Source organism: Antennarius striatus, chromosome 15 (genome assembly GCF_040054535.1).
Source record: "Antennarius striatus isolate MH-2024 chromosome 15, ASM4005453v1, whole genome shotgun sequence".
Taxonomy (NCBI): domain Eukaryota; kingdom Metazoa; phylum Chordata; class Actinopteri; order Lophiiformes; family Antennariidae; genus Antennarius; species Antennarius striatus.
In genome coordinates, this window is record NC_090790.1 from 9,434,618 (window position 1) to 9,449,208 (window position 14,591).

The following is a 14,591-nucleotide window of genomic DNA, read 5'->3' on the forward strand; positions in this document are numbered from 1 at the left end:
GGTGTAGCCTAACAAACATTTTAAACCAATATCAATAAACTGAAACAAACTCAACTAAGCACCGTAAACCAAGAATGCAATACTGTAATATTAAACTGACTTGTCTCCAGCAATATCCATATTAATTATCTACATCTTTTAAATTCAGGTCCCAGATGAGGCACACGTGCCCTCATGTTTAATAACATCATGCATGGATCTGATTTTTGGAGACAAACCAATAACTAAACCACAAAAACAAATTAAAACAAAGCCAAACATCACTTTACGAAATGTTACTGCACATACAATACCTTCAAATAAAACTCTGGATTTATATACAATATAAAATTTAATTTAACTATTCTCTCCTATAATATATAACTGCTGACGTGGTACAGAGCATACATTAACTTTAAAAAAAGCGCAAGAAACTACAACAAATACATTTAAAAAAACAGGTCTTTTCAAAATGAAAACACGAACATAAAAAAGGAAACTGAACCTCATTTAAAGACATACAACATACAGTCACGTTTAACATCAATATCAAGTTCACATTCTCCCCTCTACAACTATGCTGTGATGTCGTAGCAAATCATGCCCCTGTGTAGTCTTTTGCTTTAACCTTCCCGAGTGCTGTCATGGAAACAACAGTTTTCAAGTCAGGAGGTAAAGTTGAACAGCACACCCAGTCTGTTTTCCACACCCTTTTGTCTTTGTCTCTTTCCTGTCTTTCCTCCGACCCTCATTTTTCTGAAGGCATTCAGGTGAGTTGCTCGTAAGTTTATTGAAAACACAGACTACTGTACAACCTATGCAATGTTTTTAATTGCTTTCTCGTTGAGCTTTTCCATGTAGTTCCTAAGATCTTTGGAGTCCCCAAGCTCGATGTCTGGACATACCCATTTTATCTCACTTGTCTGCACCAGTGCTAATGGGCTGAGCGCAGGACATCCATTGCTGGTCTTGACATTGGAAAAGGTTGTGAACTTCACCCTCTTCCTCTTGGTGGTGGGTGAGTTAAGTGATTCATTCCTGTGATCCCTCCCACTGGAACTACAGCCTCCCACGATGTTATTACCACGCTGGATGCCTCCATTTAATAGTTGACTACCTTCCTCTAGGGTGCCACCCAGCTCATCCTGCTGTTGTTGTTGCAGACACAGCCCATCCTCTTGTCCCAGCCAGACCCAGTCGTGGGCATGGGGCATTGCTTCTGGAGCCTCCAGGGAGAGGTGCTTACTACGGTACTTATATGCATAAGAGATGCAGTTGATGAGAAAAACGAGGATGGCCAAGCAGAAGACTCCCAGCAAGGCATACATACCAATCTCTAGGTCTGTCAGACCTCTTCGAGATGGCAACAAGTCATCATCACTGCTACGACTGCGAGGCAGCTCTGCCTTATCTGGATATTCTGAGAATTCATTTGGGACCCTTGCCTCGCTGTCCGCTGAAAGGCGGCCCCCATTAGGTTTCACAGGAACTTGCCCCCTCATGGTGGTGGCTCCACGGTTGATTAAGCCAGGTTCCATGTCAGATATAGATCCGCCATAATATGGAGGATCGGGACGTGTCCATTGGTCTCCTGGTTGTCTGTGCTGCTCCTCTTGTTTGCCAAGCCTCACTTGTATATTTGCCATCCCAGTGGCTAAGATAGCGTGCTGCTGTCCCTTCTGACACACCTCCGATGGGCTCATTTCAACACGGACAAGCAAACCCTGACCTTCACCTTTGGCAACAATAATGGGCCATTTCCATACTTCACTGGGCTGCACCATCACCACCTGTTTATTCAAAGAGGTTGCTACCAGGTTAAAATGGGCAGGGTTATAGTTATCTAGAGGAGTCATTGCTCCGTCACTGAACTGGAGCCAAGCACTGATGAGTGATTCCTAAGAAAATACACAAAACAATTGTATAAGTACAATAGGTACACCTAAAATAACACCAAATCTGCATTTGTGGAATGCATCACAATGATTGTAAAATGAAACATGGGCTTTCAGTCCAACAGAAATGCAAATAGAAACAATAGAGTGGAAATGAAACAATTCTTCTGAAAGCCAAACATTCTTTGCTCTCGCCCGGGAGGAGACAGGAGGATAATTTGAAATTCTAATCACAAAAATTACAGAGTTGTTCAGTGGTTCAATATGCAAATCAAGGAGATGGCTTCACTGTATCAAGAATGGATTAATTACAAAAGAAAACTAAAATCTATACATATCCATATATTCTTTATTAAGCCTGATCCAGCTCTGATCCTTTATATGGTACAGTGAAAAAATAAAGACTAGAGTTTATCTTCTGTTGTAGGTTAAGGGGTGTTTGATAACATCAAATCAAAAATATCTGTATTCTTTCAAACCTGTTTAAGGGATCCAATAACTTCCTGTGTGGTTGCAGTGGCAACAATGGCCTTGTTGCTCCCCGGGCTGAGCTGCAGGGACAGAGATAGTCCAGATACCAGCTGCACCCCCAGTTCTGTCACGGTTACTTTGTCATCCAGCACCCGAATGGTCCTTTCAGCAAGGACCCGTGAGGTCAGTGGGGCCAGCACCTGTGTAACACAAGCAAACATTCGTTACTCATCATTTTCAATTATGAACTGAGATGATGGTGCAAATGTGAGTGAAGAGAAAGAGCCAGTTGGCCACTGTTTGCTACACAGCACAATGCTTGAATGCTGAATTATTTGTTTTTCGCTGTTCTGTCTTTGAGATTTTATATAGGTGTGAAACAGGCATTTTTACTTATACTGTATTTGCCTCAACCTATGTCACTTTGAAAGCTTTTGTTATAGAATTTTTTATAACAGACAAAATATAATGTCAGAGTACACTTCAATATCACTATTGAAAAATTCTTCCATTTGCAGTGAGTGAATATTCTGCGGATAACCATTATTTTATCTGTTGTCCCTTTCAAAATGTGTTTTGAGTCTACCACAGCAGCTACCCTAAATTATTAGTGGTTGGATTAAAAAGCTAAATTATTATGGTAACAGCACCCAGTGGTACACTTTATCATATAAATGGATGTCTGTTATTCTTCAAGCTTTTGTCAAGTTTCTGAAGTGTCATTTCAAATGCAAATGACCATTCAGAAATTTGAGGACAATAGCTATTTTGTCTTGTTTTACATGACTTATATAACAAGACAAATTCCTTAAGAGGACTTGACTTTTTTTTAAAAATACCATTAAATGCAGTACATTTTTTCTCCTTTCTTGATTTATTTATTTATTTATTTTAAATCAAATCAACAAACATAATTCAAAACAAAACAAACAAACTACAAGACAAGAGACATACTTCCCCCAAACAAGCATCACAAACAAAACATAAAATAGACAAAAGTCTATACAAACATACGAACTAAGTACAAAGACATTTTTATGTTAGATAAAAATTACATGCATACATCCTATTTTCTGCTATAGTACAATCAACTTATTTTAAATAAATTCTACATAGAAATATTTCCAAAATTGTTATACTTTTAAAGTAGGTCTATCAATCCATTAATTCATGTGCTGTCAGAAATATTGCATTCTCAACATACTAAGAAGTTACTGTAAATCAATGTATTTTAACAGCTGTGCAGAAAACCTAGACCTGCTAATTCAGACTAAAGCCTTCCTTTAGTCTTTGCTAGGTGTATTCAAAGCATCCAGATCAAGGCCACTGCAGAAAAATATGTCTAAGCAGTTCCCTCATCTCGACACACTGGTAGGAATGTGTCTTACATGAACTGAACTGTTAGACTGAAGACTGGTTTGCTGCAACAAACTCTGCAACATAATGCATCTGGGATAATGACCAAGTCTTGTTTATTACAGTCTATCAAAAGAGGGTTATCACTCTGAGTGTCAAAGAGGGAGACCAAAATTCCATGCTGCAGGTTTATGGTCAGGAAATTATAATTGCGATAATTAAAAGGAGCCACAGTCGGCTGCTGGTTGGACAGTGGGAATGGACGGTACGCTCCCATGTCAGTCATGAATGGTTGATCTCAAAGACTTGTTAACCTCGTTATTCTACAGGTATCTGACATTTTTTATTATTCCTACTGGCAGTAACACATAATTACTTTTTCACATTTAGGCATTTCATCAAAGAAAAAGATTCAGTTACTTTTGGTTTTAGGACAGTCTTTCTTTGCTTGTTTGTGTGCTGGGTCAACAAGAATGTATGTAAATGAAAGAAAACTGTACGTTCTGCATTTCAAATCAAATATTCAGCTGAGATAACGCCCACATGGACTGGATAGATAAAGTAACATCTGATTATATAAACAAACAGAATCTAACATAGACATCCCTTAACTTACTTGTAATTTTCATATTTCTAATGTATTCACCCTCCCTTTGCCATAGATGTAAGCATGTAAATTATTGTGTGATGAGAATCCTCTCCATCCACTCCAATTAGTGCCTCAGACTCTCATCCAGTCGCCTCCACATGGCTGGATTTCCAGCTGTGATGAACTGTGGGCAGAGATCACTGCCTCATTTGTTCCAATTCTACCCGTATTTTCGTCATTTTCAGTTTAAATCGTTTCATTTTCCCTTTTCCTTCCCACACAGTGACATTGATATCATAAATGTTGAACATGGCTACTATGAATGCAATTTTAAATTGTGAAATGTAATGGCAAATATGGTTTAACCTCCTGCCTGAGATGACGAAAAAATAAGGCACAACAGTGTTAAATTTTCCAACTAGCAACTCACGAGTCAGAAGTTGTTGCATTTTTAAGATAAAAAAAAGAAGAAGCAACAACAGAAGAACCTACAGGCAAATGCCACAAAAACAAATCCACTGTTTGAAGTTGCAGTCTGACTCTAAATGCAAAATTTGTAATAAAATATTTGGAAACCATTGACAATTTTAATACACATATTTGCTTTGCCTTCGGTTTCTAAGATTCACATCCTCACAGATGAGTAATATCTGTTTTCCTGATGTAAAAATCTGATCAGCTTTTTTTTTTTATCCTCAAGACGTTGCATGTTTTTAACTCTAGCTTGACAAATATAAGGGGTAGAGTAGGTATAAAGTATAAATACCTTCTCAGAATTTGTCCGACTTTCAACTTTGAAAGGAAAGTACTGGATCTTTCCCTTTTGAAGATGCCAGGATGCACAAACTAGAAACAACCAATCCAACTCTCCACAAGATGTCAGGAGCATTGAGCAAAACTTCGAACTTAACTCTGATGGTATTTTAACAAATATCCAGACTTCATCTCAGACATGCCAAACCTCATCTCTTAGATTCTGTGGTTGAAGGAAGATTCCTTCTCCTTCGCTCTACTAGAGTCCTCAGTCCAATTTTCAGAGATGTCGCCTCTCCACTTCCCTTTGAGAGAGATTGCAGGTCCGACCTTTGGCCTTCATTTGTAGCGAAAGGTTCCCCATCTGGTATGTCAAGTCCCCTCCTCACACCAGTTTCAAAGTTTACAGGCTGCTTCATTCCGTCCCAAAGCGCAATTAAGGGCCCCTTTCATGCTGCACGATGTCTTGTATGATTTCTGTCCAATCTCAGGGAGCTTTTAGTACCAGGCCCAGTAAAATCCCATTTTCACCAGGATATATTTCAGTTCTATACAATTCAGTGTTATCCTGAATATTGTTGCTGACATTATAGTTTTATAAAGTTTAACAGCAAAATGTGTGTTGTATGGCAGGAGTCTATCCATTACACGCAGGTGAGACAGTGCTTATGTGGATTATTTTATTTCTCATGAAATAAAATAGAACACACAGTATGTTCGACGTTGTATAATAGTAGTGCAATTACCAATTCCGTAATTGATTTAGAATGTTATAGTACCTTATCAACCTTTTAAAATAATTGAAGTCTAAGTCTCCTCTGTCACTCAGAATGGTTTTATCAAAATAAAACTCCTAAGTCACAAGTTTTTAAAACATCAGTAGATTAAAAAATGTTGAAAGCTCCATCTGTTGGATAATTGATAACTTCCATTTTTTAGAGGACCTACTTCTCAAATTCACATTATTTTTTCCTTAGCTTTTTCTGTAAGTTCCAGGTTGTGCATTACAGGAAACAAGAACTGAACCAAGTTTTTTTAAGCCCACTTTTTACATCAGGTAAACACCATAATGGTCCTAGGAGCTCGCATTTTATGTTTACATTATGTTAAACATCCAGGGTCTTGAATGCCAGTAGCTGCTGGTTTACTTTGAATAAAGACGTATTATGGAATAGAATAAAATATGTACTAAATGTCAGAACAACATTCTCAACACATTGATGAAATATTAAGGAGATAACGATCTCAGGAAATTGTCTAATTGAAATAGGGCCTTTGTATATGATGACTGCATGTCACTGTGGTTGATTGGCAGAAATCTCTCACTGAGTGGTAACACAACCTTTCATTGCAGCAAAAACAGAACAAACACATCTTAAAAGGAAAGACCTGGGATTGACAGCTGACAAGATTTAACAAGGAATGTGACTCGTGTTTTTACAGAATGCTGAAAGCTATAAAGAGACAGTAATGGATCACTAAAACTCACAAAATCCAGGTGCTGATCAATGAATCATACGATTGAGCATCAAGAGTTAACAACTCTTCAAAGACTGTCAAGAAGCTCTCTGTAGGGCAAAGCAAAACACTCAGCTTGATTAAGCTGGTGGTGATATGGCAGTGATGCACACGGTGTGTCATCTCACATCTTCATTTTAGACAAAAAACTGTAAACACAGATTATGCTGAATGTGAACATGTCTCTGAGTTGTAATGTAATATCTGTACAGACCTTTCCACATAAATCCAGCGTATCCATTAGTGTCCCTCTCAGTTGAATTTTGTCATCAAATACTGACTTGTACAGCAACGCATCATGACTTCTATAGGTCTTCTGATTTTTGTGATTTTACCCATACATTCAAAACAGACACATAAAGAGTCCAAGTGTTTTTAATTTAAGGTTAAAGCAGTTTTTCACACCTGGTTTTCTTTTATGTTTGAGCAGCCAAGCCCTTATCCAAGTAAATGTTTGTGGGGTTTTTTTTTTGAAAATATATAACCACAGTGATTCATTGGGTAATTTCATCTTTCACTTTATTCAGCTATTTCTCAAAGTGACAAAGTGTTTACACTATTTCTCTGGATTAAGCCCAAACACTTTGCCATAAATCAAGAGCAAGTTTCCATTCAGAATGATTTAATCTTTCCATATCCCACATGAGCTGCAGACCAAATCCACACTCAAAAAACACTCAGTAGAAAATGTTGATTAATTAGTAGGAAAATTAAATTGTGTCTGTGTTTAGTGGTACAATTAACCTTCATGTTCAGGTTTATAAATTCCATTTCAATGGAGAGCTGCACTTTTTTGTTGTGTTCATCTATCCATCCATCTTCAAGCAACAGTCTCAGGGGGGATGTCCATACTTCCCTCTCCCCAGACACATCCTCCAGCTCCTCCGGGAGGATCCCGAGGCGTTCCCAGGCCAGCCGAGAGACATAGTCCCTCCAGCATGTCCTAGGTCTTCCCTGAGGTCTCCTCCTGGTAGGACATGCCCAGAACACCTCCCCAGGGAAGCGTCCAGGCGGCATCAAAAAACAGATGCCCGTGCCTCAGCTGGCTCCGTTTGAGGATTGTCTGGGGATTGGGTCGTCGAAATCCATGCTGACAACTGCCACCCAATCCGCACTGCACCACGTCAAGCTTTGGGCTGAGCCCGACCCAATGTTGATGTTTTACTTGCCATAGTGGTTTCGTTACTGCTCTCAGTCAGGACCTGTTTGCCAAGGGAGACCTTAGCAGAAGCATAAAGACCCTGACATCATAGCTCCTTGGATCATTCGGGCACTCAAACTCCCCCACCACGATAAGGTGGCAACTCTTGGGGGAGCTTTTTTTGTTAAATATTCCAGCAAATAGAATTTCATATGCCTGTGAAAAAACCGCCATAAAAAAGGGGGAAAAAAGCTTTTTCGAAGTGATTCCTTCAAAGCCATAGAAACATAACGTAACATTCGTGCTACGTCTCTGAATCCAGATGATAACCCTCCTTTGTTAGGTCAGAGTTTATTCTTATTATCGACAAATGACTACACATTTGTGCTTTGAATTGAAAAAGAGAAGTCACATTTTCCGTAGCAAAATTGCCCAACTCATCGGCCCCACATGAAACACTGCTCTAGAGATTTCATAAAATATGTAAACTATTTTCAGCTAAAACATATGCATTGAAGTATAATGTATATTTACAGTACAATCTAAAAAATAAAAAGCATTGCAACTTGCCTTTCAAAAGGCCTCTACTTTGCACTAGCTTATATGGTGAATAAAATACTATCCCTTCCTCCAGGTCTCATACAAGTGAAATATGTCACACATGATCCTGGATCTGAGTCGAGTGCATCAATATCAAGGCTGAATCTAAAATTCAAGGCTTTCATAATACATTTTACTAACTGGCCTACAGAATCATTCATCTATCATAAAACCTACAACATCTGCACAAGTCAGTATAAATTTACCAGATACTGTATAATATTTGTTATAAAATATGATAATAAATTGTACACATTTCTTAACATTTTTTTTTTTTCCCTCATCATTATCAGACTTAAAAATATTTCACACAAAGATAATTCAACCTGTGTTGGATTCGGCTCTTTAACATAAAGGATAGATAAGGGCAAATAAATTTGAGTCCGGGCCTCTGCTTCAAAGACTTTCTCTAATATGTCACGCTTTCTTGTAAATCTCAGTTTAATGTAGATTTACGGCACATTTGGCATCTTGAACAAGGGTCTGGCAGAAGTATTAGATAAATAGGATTCTAAGTGATAGTGTGTGTGTGTGTGTGTGCGTGCGTGCGTGCGTACGTGCGTGCGTGTGTGTGTGCGTGCGTGGGCGCGTGCGTGTGTGGGTGTCTTAAGGAAAGAAAGAGTATGAGAAAGACAGACTGCAGAGGTGCAACATTTTATTAGATGTGCCACCAAGGAATGTTTCAGTCAGCTCATGATAGGCTTAAATATTTGCACCATGCTCCAATCATTGTAGTTATTTTTGAAACTCCCTTGCTTTTCACTGCCAAACTTCTGTTCTGTCCAGCTTGTATTCTACGCATGTAGCTCTCAAAACATGCCAACTTCTCATTAAAATCTATACTACTTATCTCCTATGGTTAAAGGCAACACAGTCTGAAAGACTTGCCTACTTTATAGATCCAGACAAACAGCAATATTAGCATTCATTCAGATTCATGTTTCTGGTTACCTGATGAATGTAAATGCAATTTTCATTTCCTCTGTGAATGCAACAATGTTTGGTAAATTTAAGTTCCATAAGGTTCTTGCTGAAAAGTGTTAAATTAAAACAAAACAATAGGTAAAGCTTAAAAGTCATTGCAAAAGCTTCTAAAATATAGTTTGAATGAAATAGGGAGTCATAGCACAGCCATCGATGTAAGCATACCTGAAATTTGGTCCTGGATGGTATTTTTTGTACATGAGGATTCATTTTCATATTTTTGCTCTAAACATGACCTACATGTTGGTGCTGGAACTTTTTCCAGCCACGTCAGTGATTCCTTTCACATTATATACACCCTGCTTAAAAATCAATATATCTTGATAGATTTTCTTCTGAAAGAATTTTTTTATTTGACAGTATCACTTTTCCAGACTTCTGCATTCCCTCCAATGGATCTGATTTGTTGAACGATTCAGAATGGTAAGATTCTGTGCTTGCTCGTAGCTATTTTGGTAGTTTGACAAAAAAGGAGGCAGTTGGGGCTTAAGTAGTAGATATTGGACATCATGGGGCTTTGTCAGAGGGTTAAACCTGATGGAAATATCGCTGACAAAAATGTTAAAAGGATGACTGACACAACAACTTTACATTGTTGCCTTATTAAAGAATTATCTAAAGCATATTCCATACATGACAAGTGTAATTAATTTGCTGACCTTTGCAAAAGCAGTTTTCTGTGAACAAGATGTGTTACAACTTAATAGCTGACCTATAACACTCCTGTGCACCCAAACAGAAAACATGAACACACGCACATGATGTGAATAACATTAAAATTTGCTTATAAGGCATCAAAACATTCAAAAAACTGACACACACACACACACACACACACACACACACACACACACACACACACACACACACACACATACACACACACACACACACACACACACACACACACACACACACACACACACACACACACACACACACACACACACATGCTGTACAACCTGTAGCTTGGTGGTTCCAGCACTAAGGCCCATCAGGACTTGGCCTTCCAGCAGTTCTGCAACCTTTGGGTCGACCACCCTCAAGGAGTCCTTGACCAGTTGCGTGACCTCCACCTGCCAGTCGCTTCCCAGCAGGAAGTTCTGCTGGCCTGGGCCTTCCTCCTCCGAGGCTCCTCTCACTTCTCCACTATCTGCCACAAAGTGTGTGAGGACACGCAGGGTGGTGCTCTGGTACTGATCCATGCAGGTACTCTCTGTCTTTTTGTCGGCTGCATTGTCTTCGTTGCCATGAGCAACCCTCTCATACCTATTGAAATGGCAGATGAGCAGTGGGAATTAAGCACAGATCAATTTCACAACAGTGAGGGCTGTTGAGATAAGTCACACAAGTATACTTCAAGGGTAGAAAGAACTGAAAGCATTTTAGTTTAGTCTCATAGGAAAAGGATATTTTGAAGGTTATCAGCACTATAATTCCTCTACAATTCAAAGCAATTTATTTTTTTCATAATCAACGTTAATATGGTGAAGTCTGATTTATTTACAGCTGACAAAGACTCTGCTCTCTGTTCTGCTGCAGGTTTTCTTAACCTCCCAAAAGTCATACTGCAGTTGCCCAGTATTTTCAAAAAAATCCATTAAAAACAGCTTGCAGAGACAAAGTGCTGCCTCGCTTGTGTTCTCATTTTCTTTTAAAGGGCAACTGATATTTTCCTGCATGTCCTCCATTTATTCTGCTGACGGCCCAATGCATTGTGGATCCAGCCAACTCAGAATATACACTATGGAAGAAATGTAAACTTAGTAGAAGGATTTTTCCATGTTTGCCCCATTTCATTGTGTTTGAGTATGTTCGGCTTCCTTTCACATTAATAGACTTGTATCGGACTGAGGAAAAAGATGGGGAAGAAGTAACACGATACGTCCACCATTGAATGACAAAAGAAGAGAAACAGGCCCCACTCTGGGCCTTGATGTTCGAATATTAAAATATATAGATACATACGTACACAAGTAGTGTAGTAAACAACATATATATATATATATATGTATATATATATATATATATATATATATATATATATATAAATAAAGATATAAATAATGATTGAAAACCTGAAAACCGTTTCTCTGACACATAGATATTTGAGTGAAAGACATCGGTATATATCAGAATGTTTTTTTCCCCACATTATTCTATTCTGCATTAATGTATTGTATGCAATGAGGGTTGTTTCACTTTTGTTAAACAGTAAAAAATATATTTAGTTTTGTTTGTTTGTTTGTTTGTTTGTTGACACAAACTGTTCCCACAGCCATCATAATTCACCATAACAACAAACAAGACATTGTGTTTTGTGGTCTCCGAGTTGAAGTGGGTAAATGTGACCTCAGGACAAGGAGCTGCTCTGAAGAGTTGACTAGGTCCATGATAAGGAGAGACATCGCTGTGGCTATTTTACTTTTAAATCACTCTATTCCTTTCCCTCTTCATGTTTCATCACTCTTTAGAAGTAGATATACATCTAGTTTGTTGTACATTGTCATTGTCATCTCTCATCCTCCTGGCCGTCACTCCACATCTCTCACATCGATGTCTAACTTGAATTTCCTCCAATCTATTTTCCAACTAGCTCTTTTTCGCTCCCTCTTCATTCACATTTATTGTCTTAGTCTTTCGGACCAGGTCTGCATGTCTCTCACAGTCAGGTAGTCAGAGGGGAGTGACAATGACAGTTTCCATTAGGTTTAATGAGGCATGGCCGGTCAGGCAGAAAAATGGGCTGACAGGTTAACACGCTGTGGCACAATGGCTTGGCTTAGTTCCTCACCTGCCCTCTCCCTCTCCTCCCCTTCCCTTATTTCACATCAGCAGTCTAAACCAAGGTGACATTTGTGGCTGGCAACAGAGACATGAGGTCAGGTCATGTTTGTAGCGGTGAGTGACAGGTTAGCTAAGGTACCACGGAGTAATGAGGTAGCAGAGATGTAAATGTGAAGCGGAGGGGGGGGGGTCCACACGTTAATAAACCTAACCTTTTTTTCTTCATCTTGCTTTCTGTCTTACAATTATGTGCATAAACTTCATATATCACGCACTTGTCATGCAGAGGCACACAGGACAGACATGACTGATGAGATCAGGTGGTATTTGTGTTACAGTGCCACCTTGTGGGGTTTAGGCCAGGGGGACATGACACCGCAAAGACTTCAGGGCAGGACTTCACACGAGTTAAACCTTTGCTTGCCATACTTCCTTAAATAGCATGTCCAGTTGGAATTGCTCATTACTCATTCTGATAATTCTGCATCAATAAAGGGGACATGTACTGTATGTCAGCTTCTACATCTGATTTCATGTAATATACCTGGTCTATTCAAAGTGTTTAACACTGGTATTCCTTCGAACATCACAAACACACTAATTATAGAATTATCTGTATTCCATGTCTTGTTTCTGAACTGACATCATTGACCCAATTTATTGCAGCCTACTGTATTTATTTTACTAATTGAATGTGTGATTCAGATGCTTATGCAGGGTTGTCAAAAAAAACCCCAGAGGCTAATAATCTAAATAAAGAAGTTGTGTTCAAAAATACATCTCGATGTGTGAACCAGCAGTTTTATTTTATTCAGGATTTTAGCATTAATCAATGAGTGAATTAACCGTCCTGCAAAGATTTACTGATGTAGTGCAGCTGTATACAATTTGTATTAAATGTTACGTAAATGATCAATAACGCACATTGCAGCATACAACAGTTTGATACGAAAATCAGGGTTTACCTTCGGTTGCCTGGACCAATCGGGACTCTCCAACCTTTTATTTGACTAAGCTCGGGGTCAGCCACATCGATGAATAAGGGCAGGTGGGGCATCCATACGCTCATCATGAGCTGAGCACTCAGAAAGCTGTAGGTGAAGTTGAGCATCACACTGATCTTTCCTCTGGTCTCCTTTCCGGTAACATACACATAGTCACAGCGCTCTGACACCTGCAGCAAGACAGGTGGATGGAGGAGATGAGTCCATTTGAAACTGAAAATTTAATGGATATTTATGTTTACAAATTCTTTAAAAGAGCACATTATAAAGTAAATGTATGAAAGAAATCAATCATGGATGCAGTTTTTAGACTCTGTTGCACATGAAGGAGATTATCCTCTTTTATCTTTGTCCACTTGTGGGGTTTTTTAGCCTCTTCTGACATGCAGCATGGTTTAAACATTAGGCATCGCTTCAATGAAAACTCAATCAGATCTGCGCGGTCCAGTCTCTGTGTGTGTTTGAGTGATTGCAAGTGTGTCCTTATTGCACGCTGGATGATATGAATGTCACGAGACACTGGTTCAATCTAATAGTACGTAGAACTGAGGAAAAATACAAACTTTGATGAAAGCAAATCACACACTCAAACCAAATTATGTCTGGCTGGATGAAGTACAACTTCACATTAGGTTTCTGAGATCTGCAACATGTAGAAATAATACACAAAAGTGTTTCTCATTATATTCAAAGTACCGCAATCTTCTCATACAGATTTTTTTTTTCTCTTTTTGAGGATCTAATCTTTTTAATGATCAGCCATTAAATTTTATTTGTAATAATTGCATTTTCTATTCATTCAAATCTCTTCTCATCATAAGCCTGATTGGCACAGCTGTTAATTTCAACAGAAGCCTTTAGTATTGACAGTTGCTTCTTTTTAGCAAACCAGCCACAAGAAGACTGTCATCTGTCTCCACGTCTTTGAATGCATCTTGGCATCTTTGCACTCGAATGATGTCAGACCAGCCGCTATCTCTGAGCAACAACAGCGACAGTTGGTATCTGTCAGTTTTTTTCTCCTCCTCCTCTTCTCTTTCATTTTGTCTTTCTCCTACTCTCCCACTCTTGCCCTTCGTCTACTACAGTGCTGCTGTAACTCCCACATCTTCAGCCCTCCTGTAATGAGGAAAGGTTGATCCTCAGAGAGTGGCAGAAACCAAAGTGATAGGAAGGCTTTTTATTTCACAACAATAATGAATGTTGGTTATTATTGTGTAATTTCTAAAATGTTGGCAATGATGTCAAAACATATAAAAAGGTAGCCTCCTAAATGTCATGTTGTTTGACTGCGAGTAAATATGAAGCTTGCATGCAATTTAGGTAGGATTGTCAGATAATTAGCACATGCTGAATGGAACAAAGGGACACAGCTCATCAAAGACTGTTCAGCAATTGTGGATTTAATAGGTTAAAAAATCTAAAATATAAAACTACATACAATATTATATAAATATCATAATCATTCCAATGATTCTGATTAACATTTGTATACAGTTTCAATAGTTAACTTT

At 38.6% G+C, this 14,591-nt stretch overlaps 1 protein-coding gene across 1 annotated transcript in view; it reads right to left on the reverse strand.

Annotated features, from left to right (window-relative positions):
• Positions 1-418: 418 nt before the first annotated feature.
• Positions 419-14,591, reverse strand: part of si:dkey-112m2.1 (transmembrane protein 132C) — a 138,253-nt gene continuing 124,080 nt past the window's right edge. Inside the window, exons 7-10 of the mRNA XM_068335102.1 lie at positions 13,039-13,247; positions 10,249-10,555; positions 2,354-2,545; positions 419-1,877 (exon numbers count right to left, since the gene is read on the reverse strand). Coding sequence (XP_068191203.1) covers positions 795-1,877; positions 2,354-2,545; positions 10,249-10,555; positions 13,039-13,247 — 1,791 coding nt within the window. The 3' untranslated portion in view covers positions 419-794. The remainder of the gene's footprint in view (positions 1,878-2,353; positions 2,546-10,248; positions 10,556-13,038; positions 13,248-14,591) is intronic.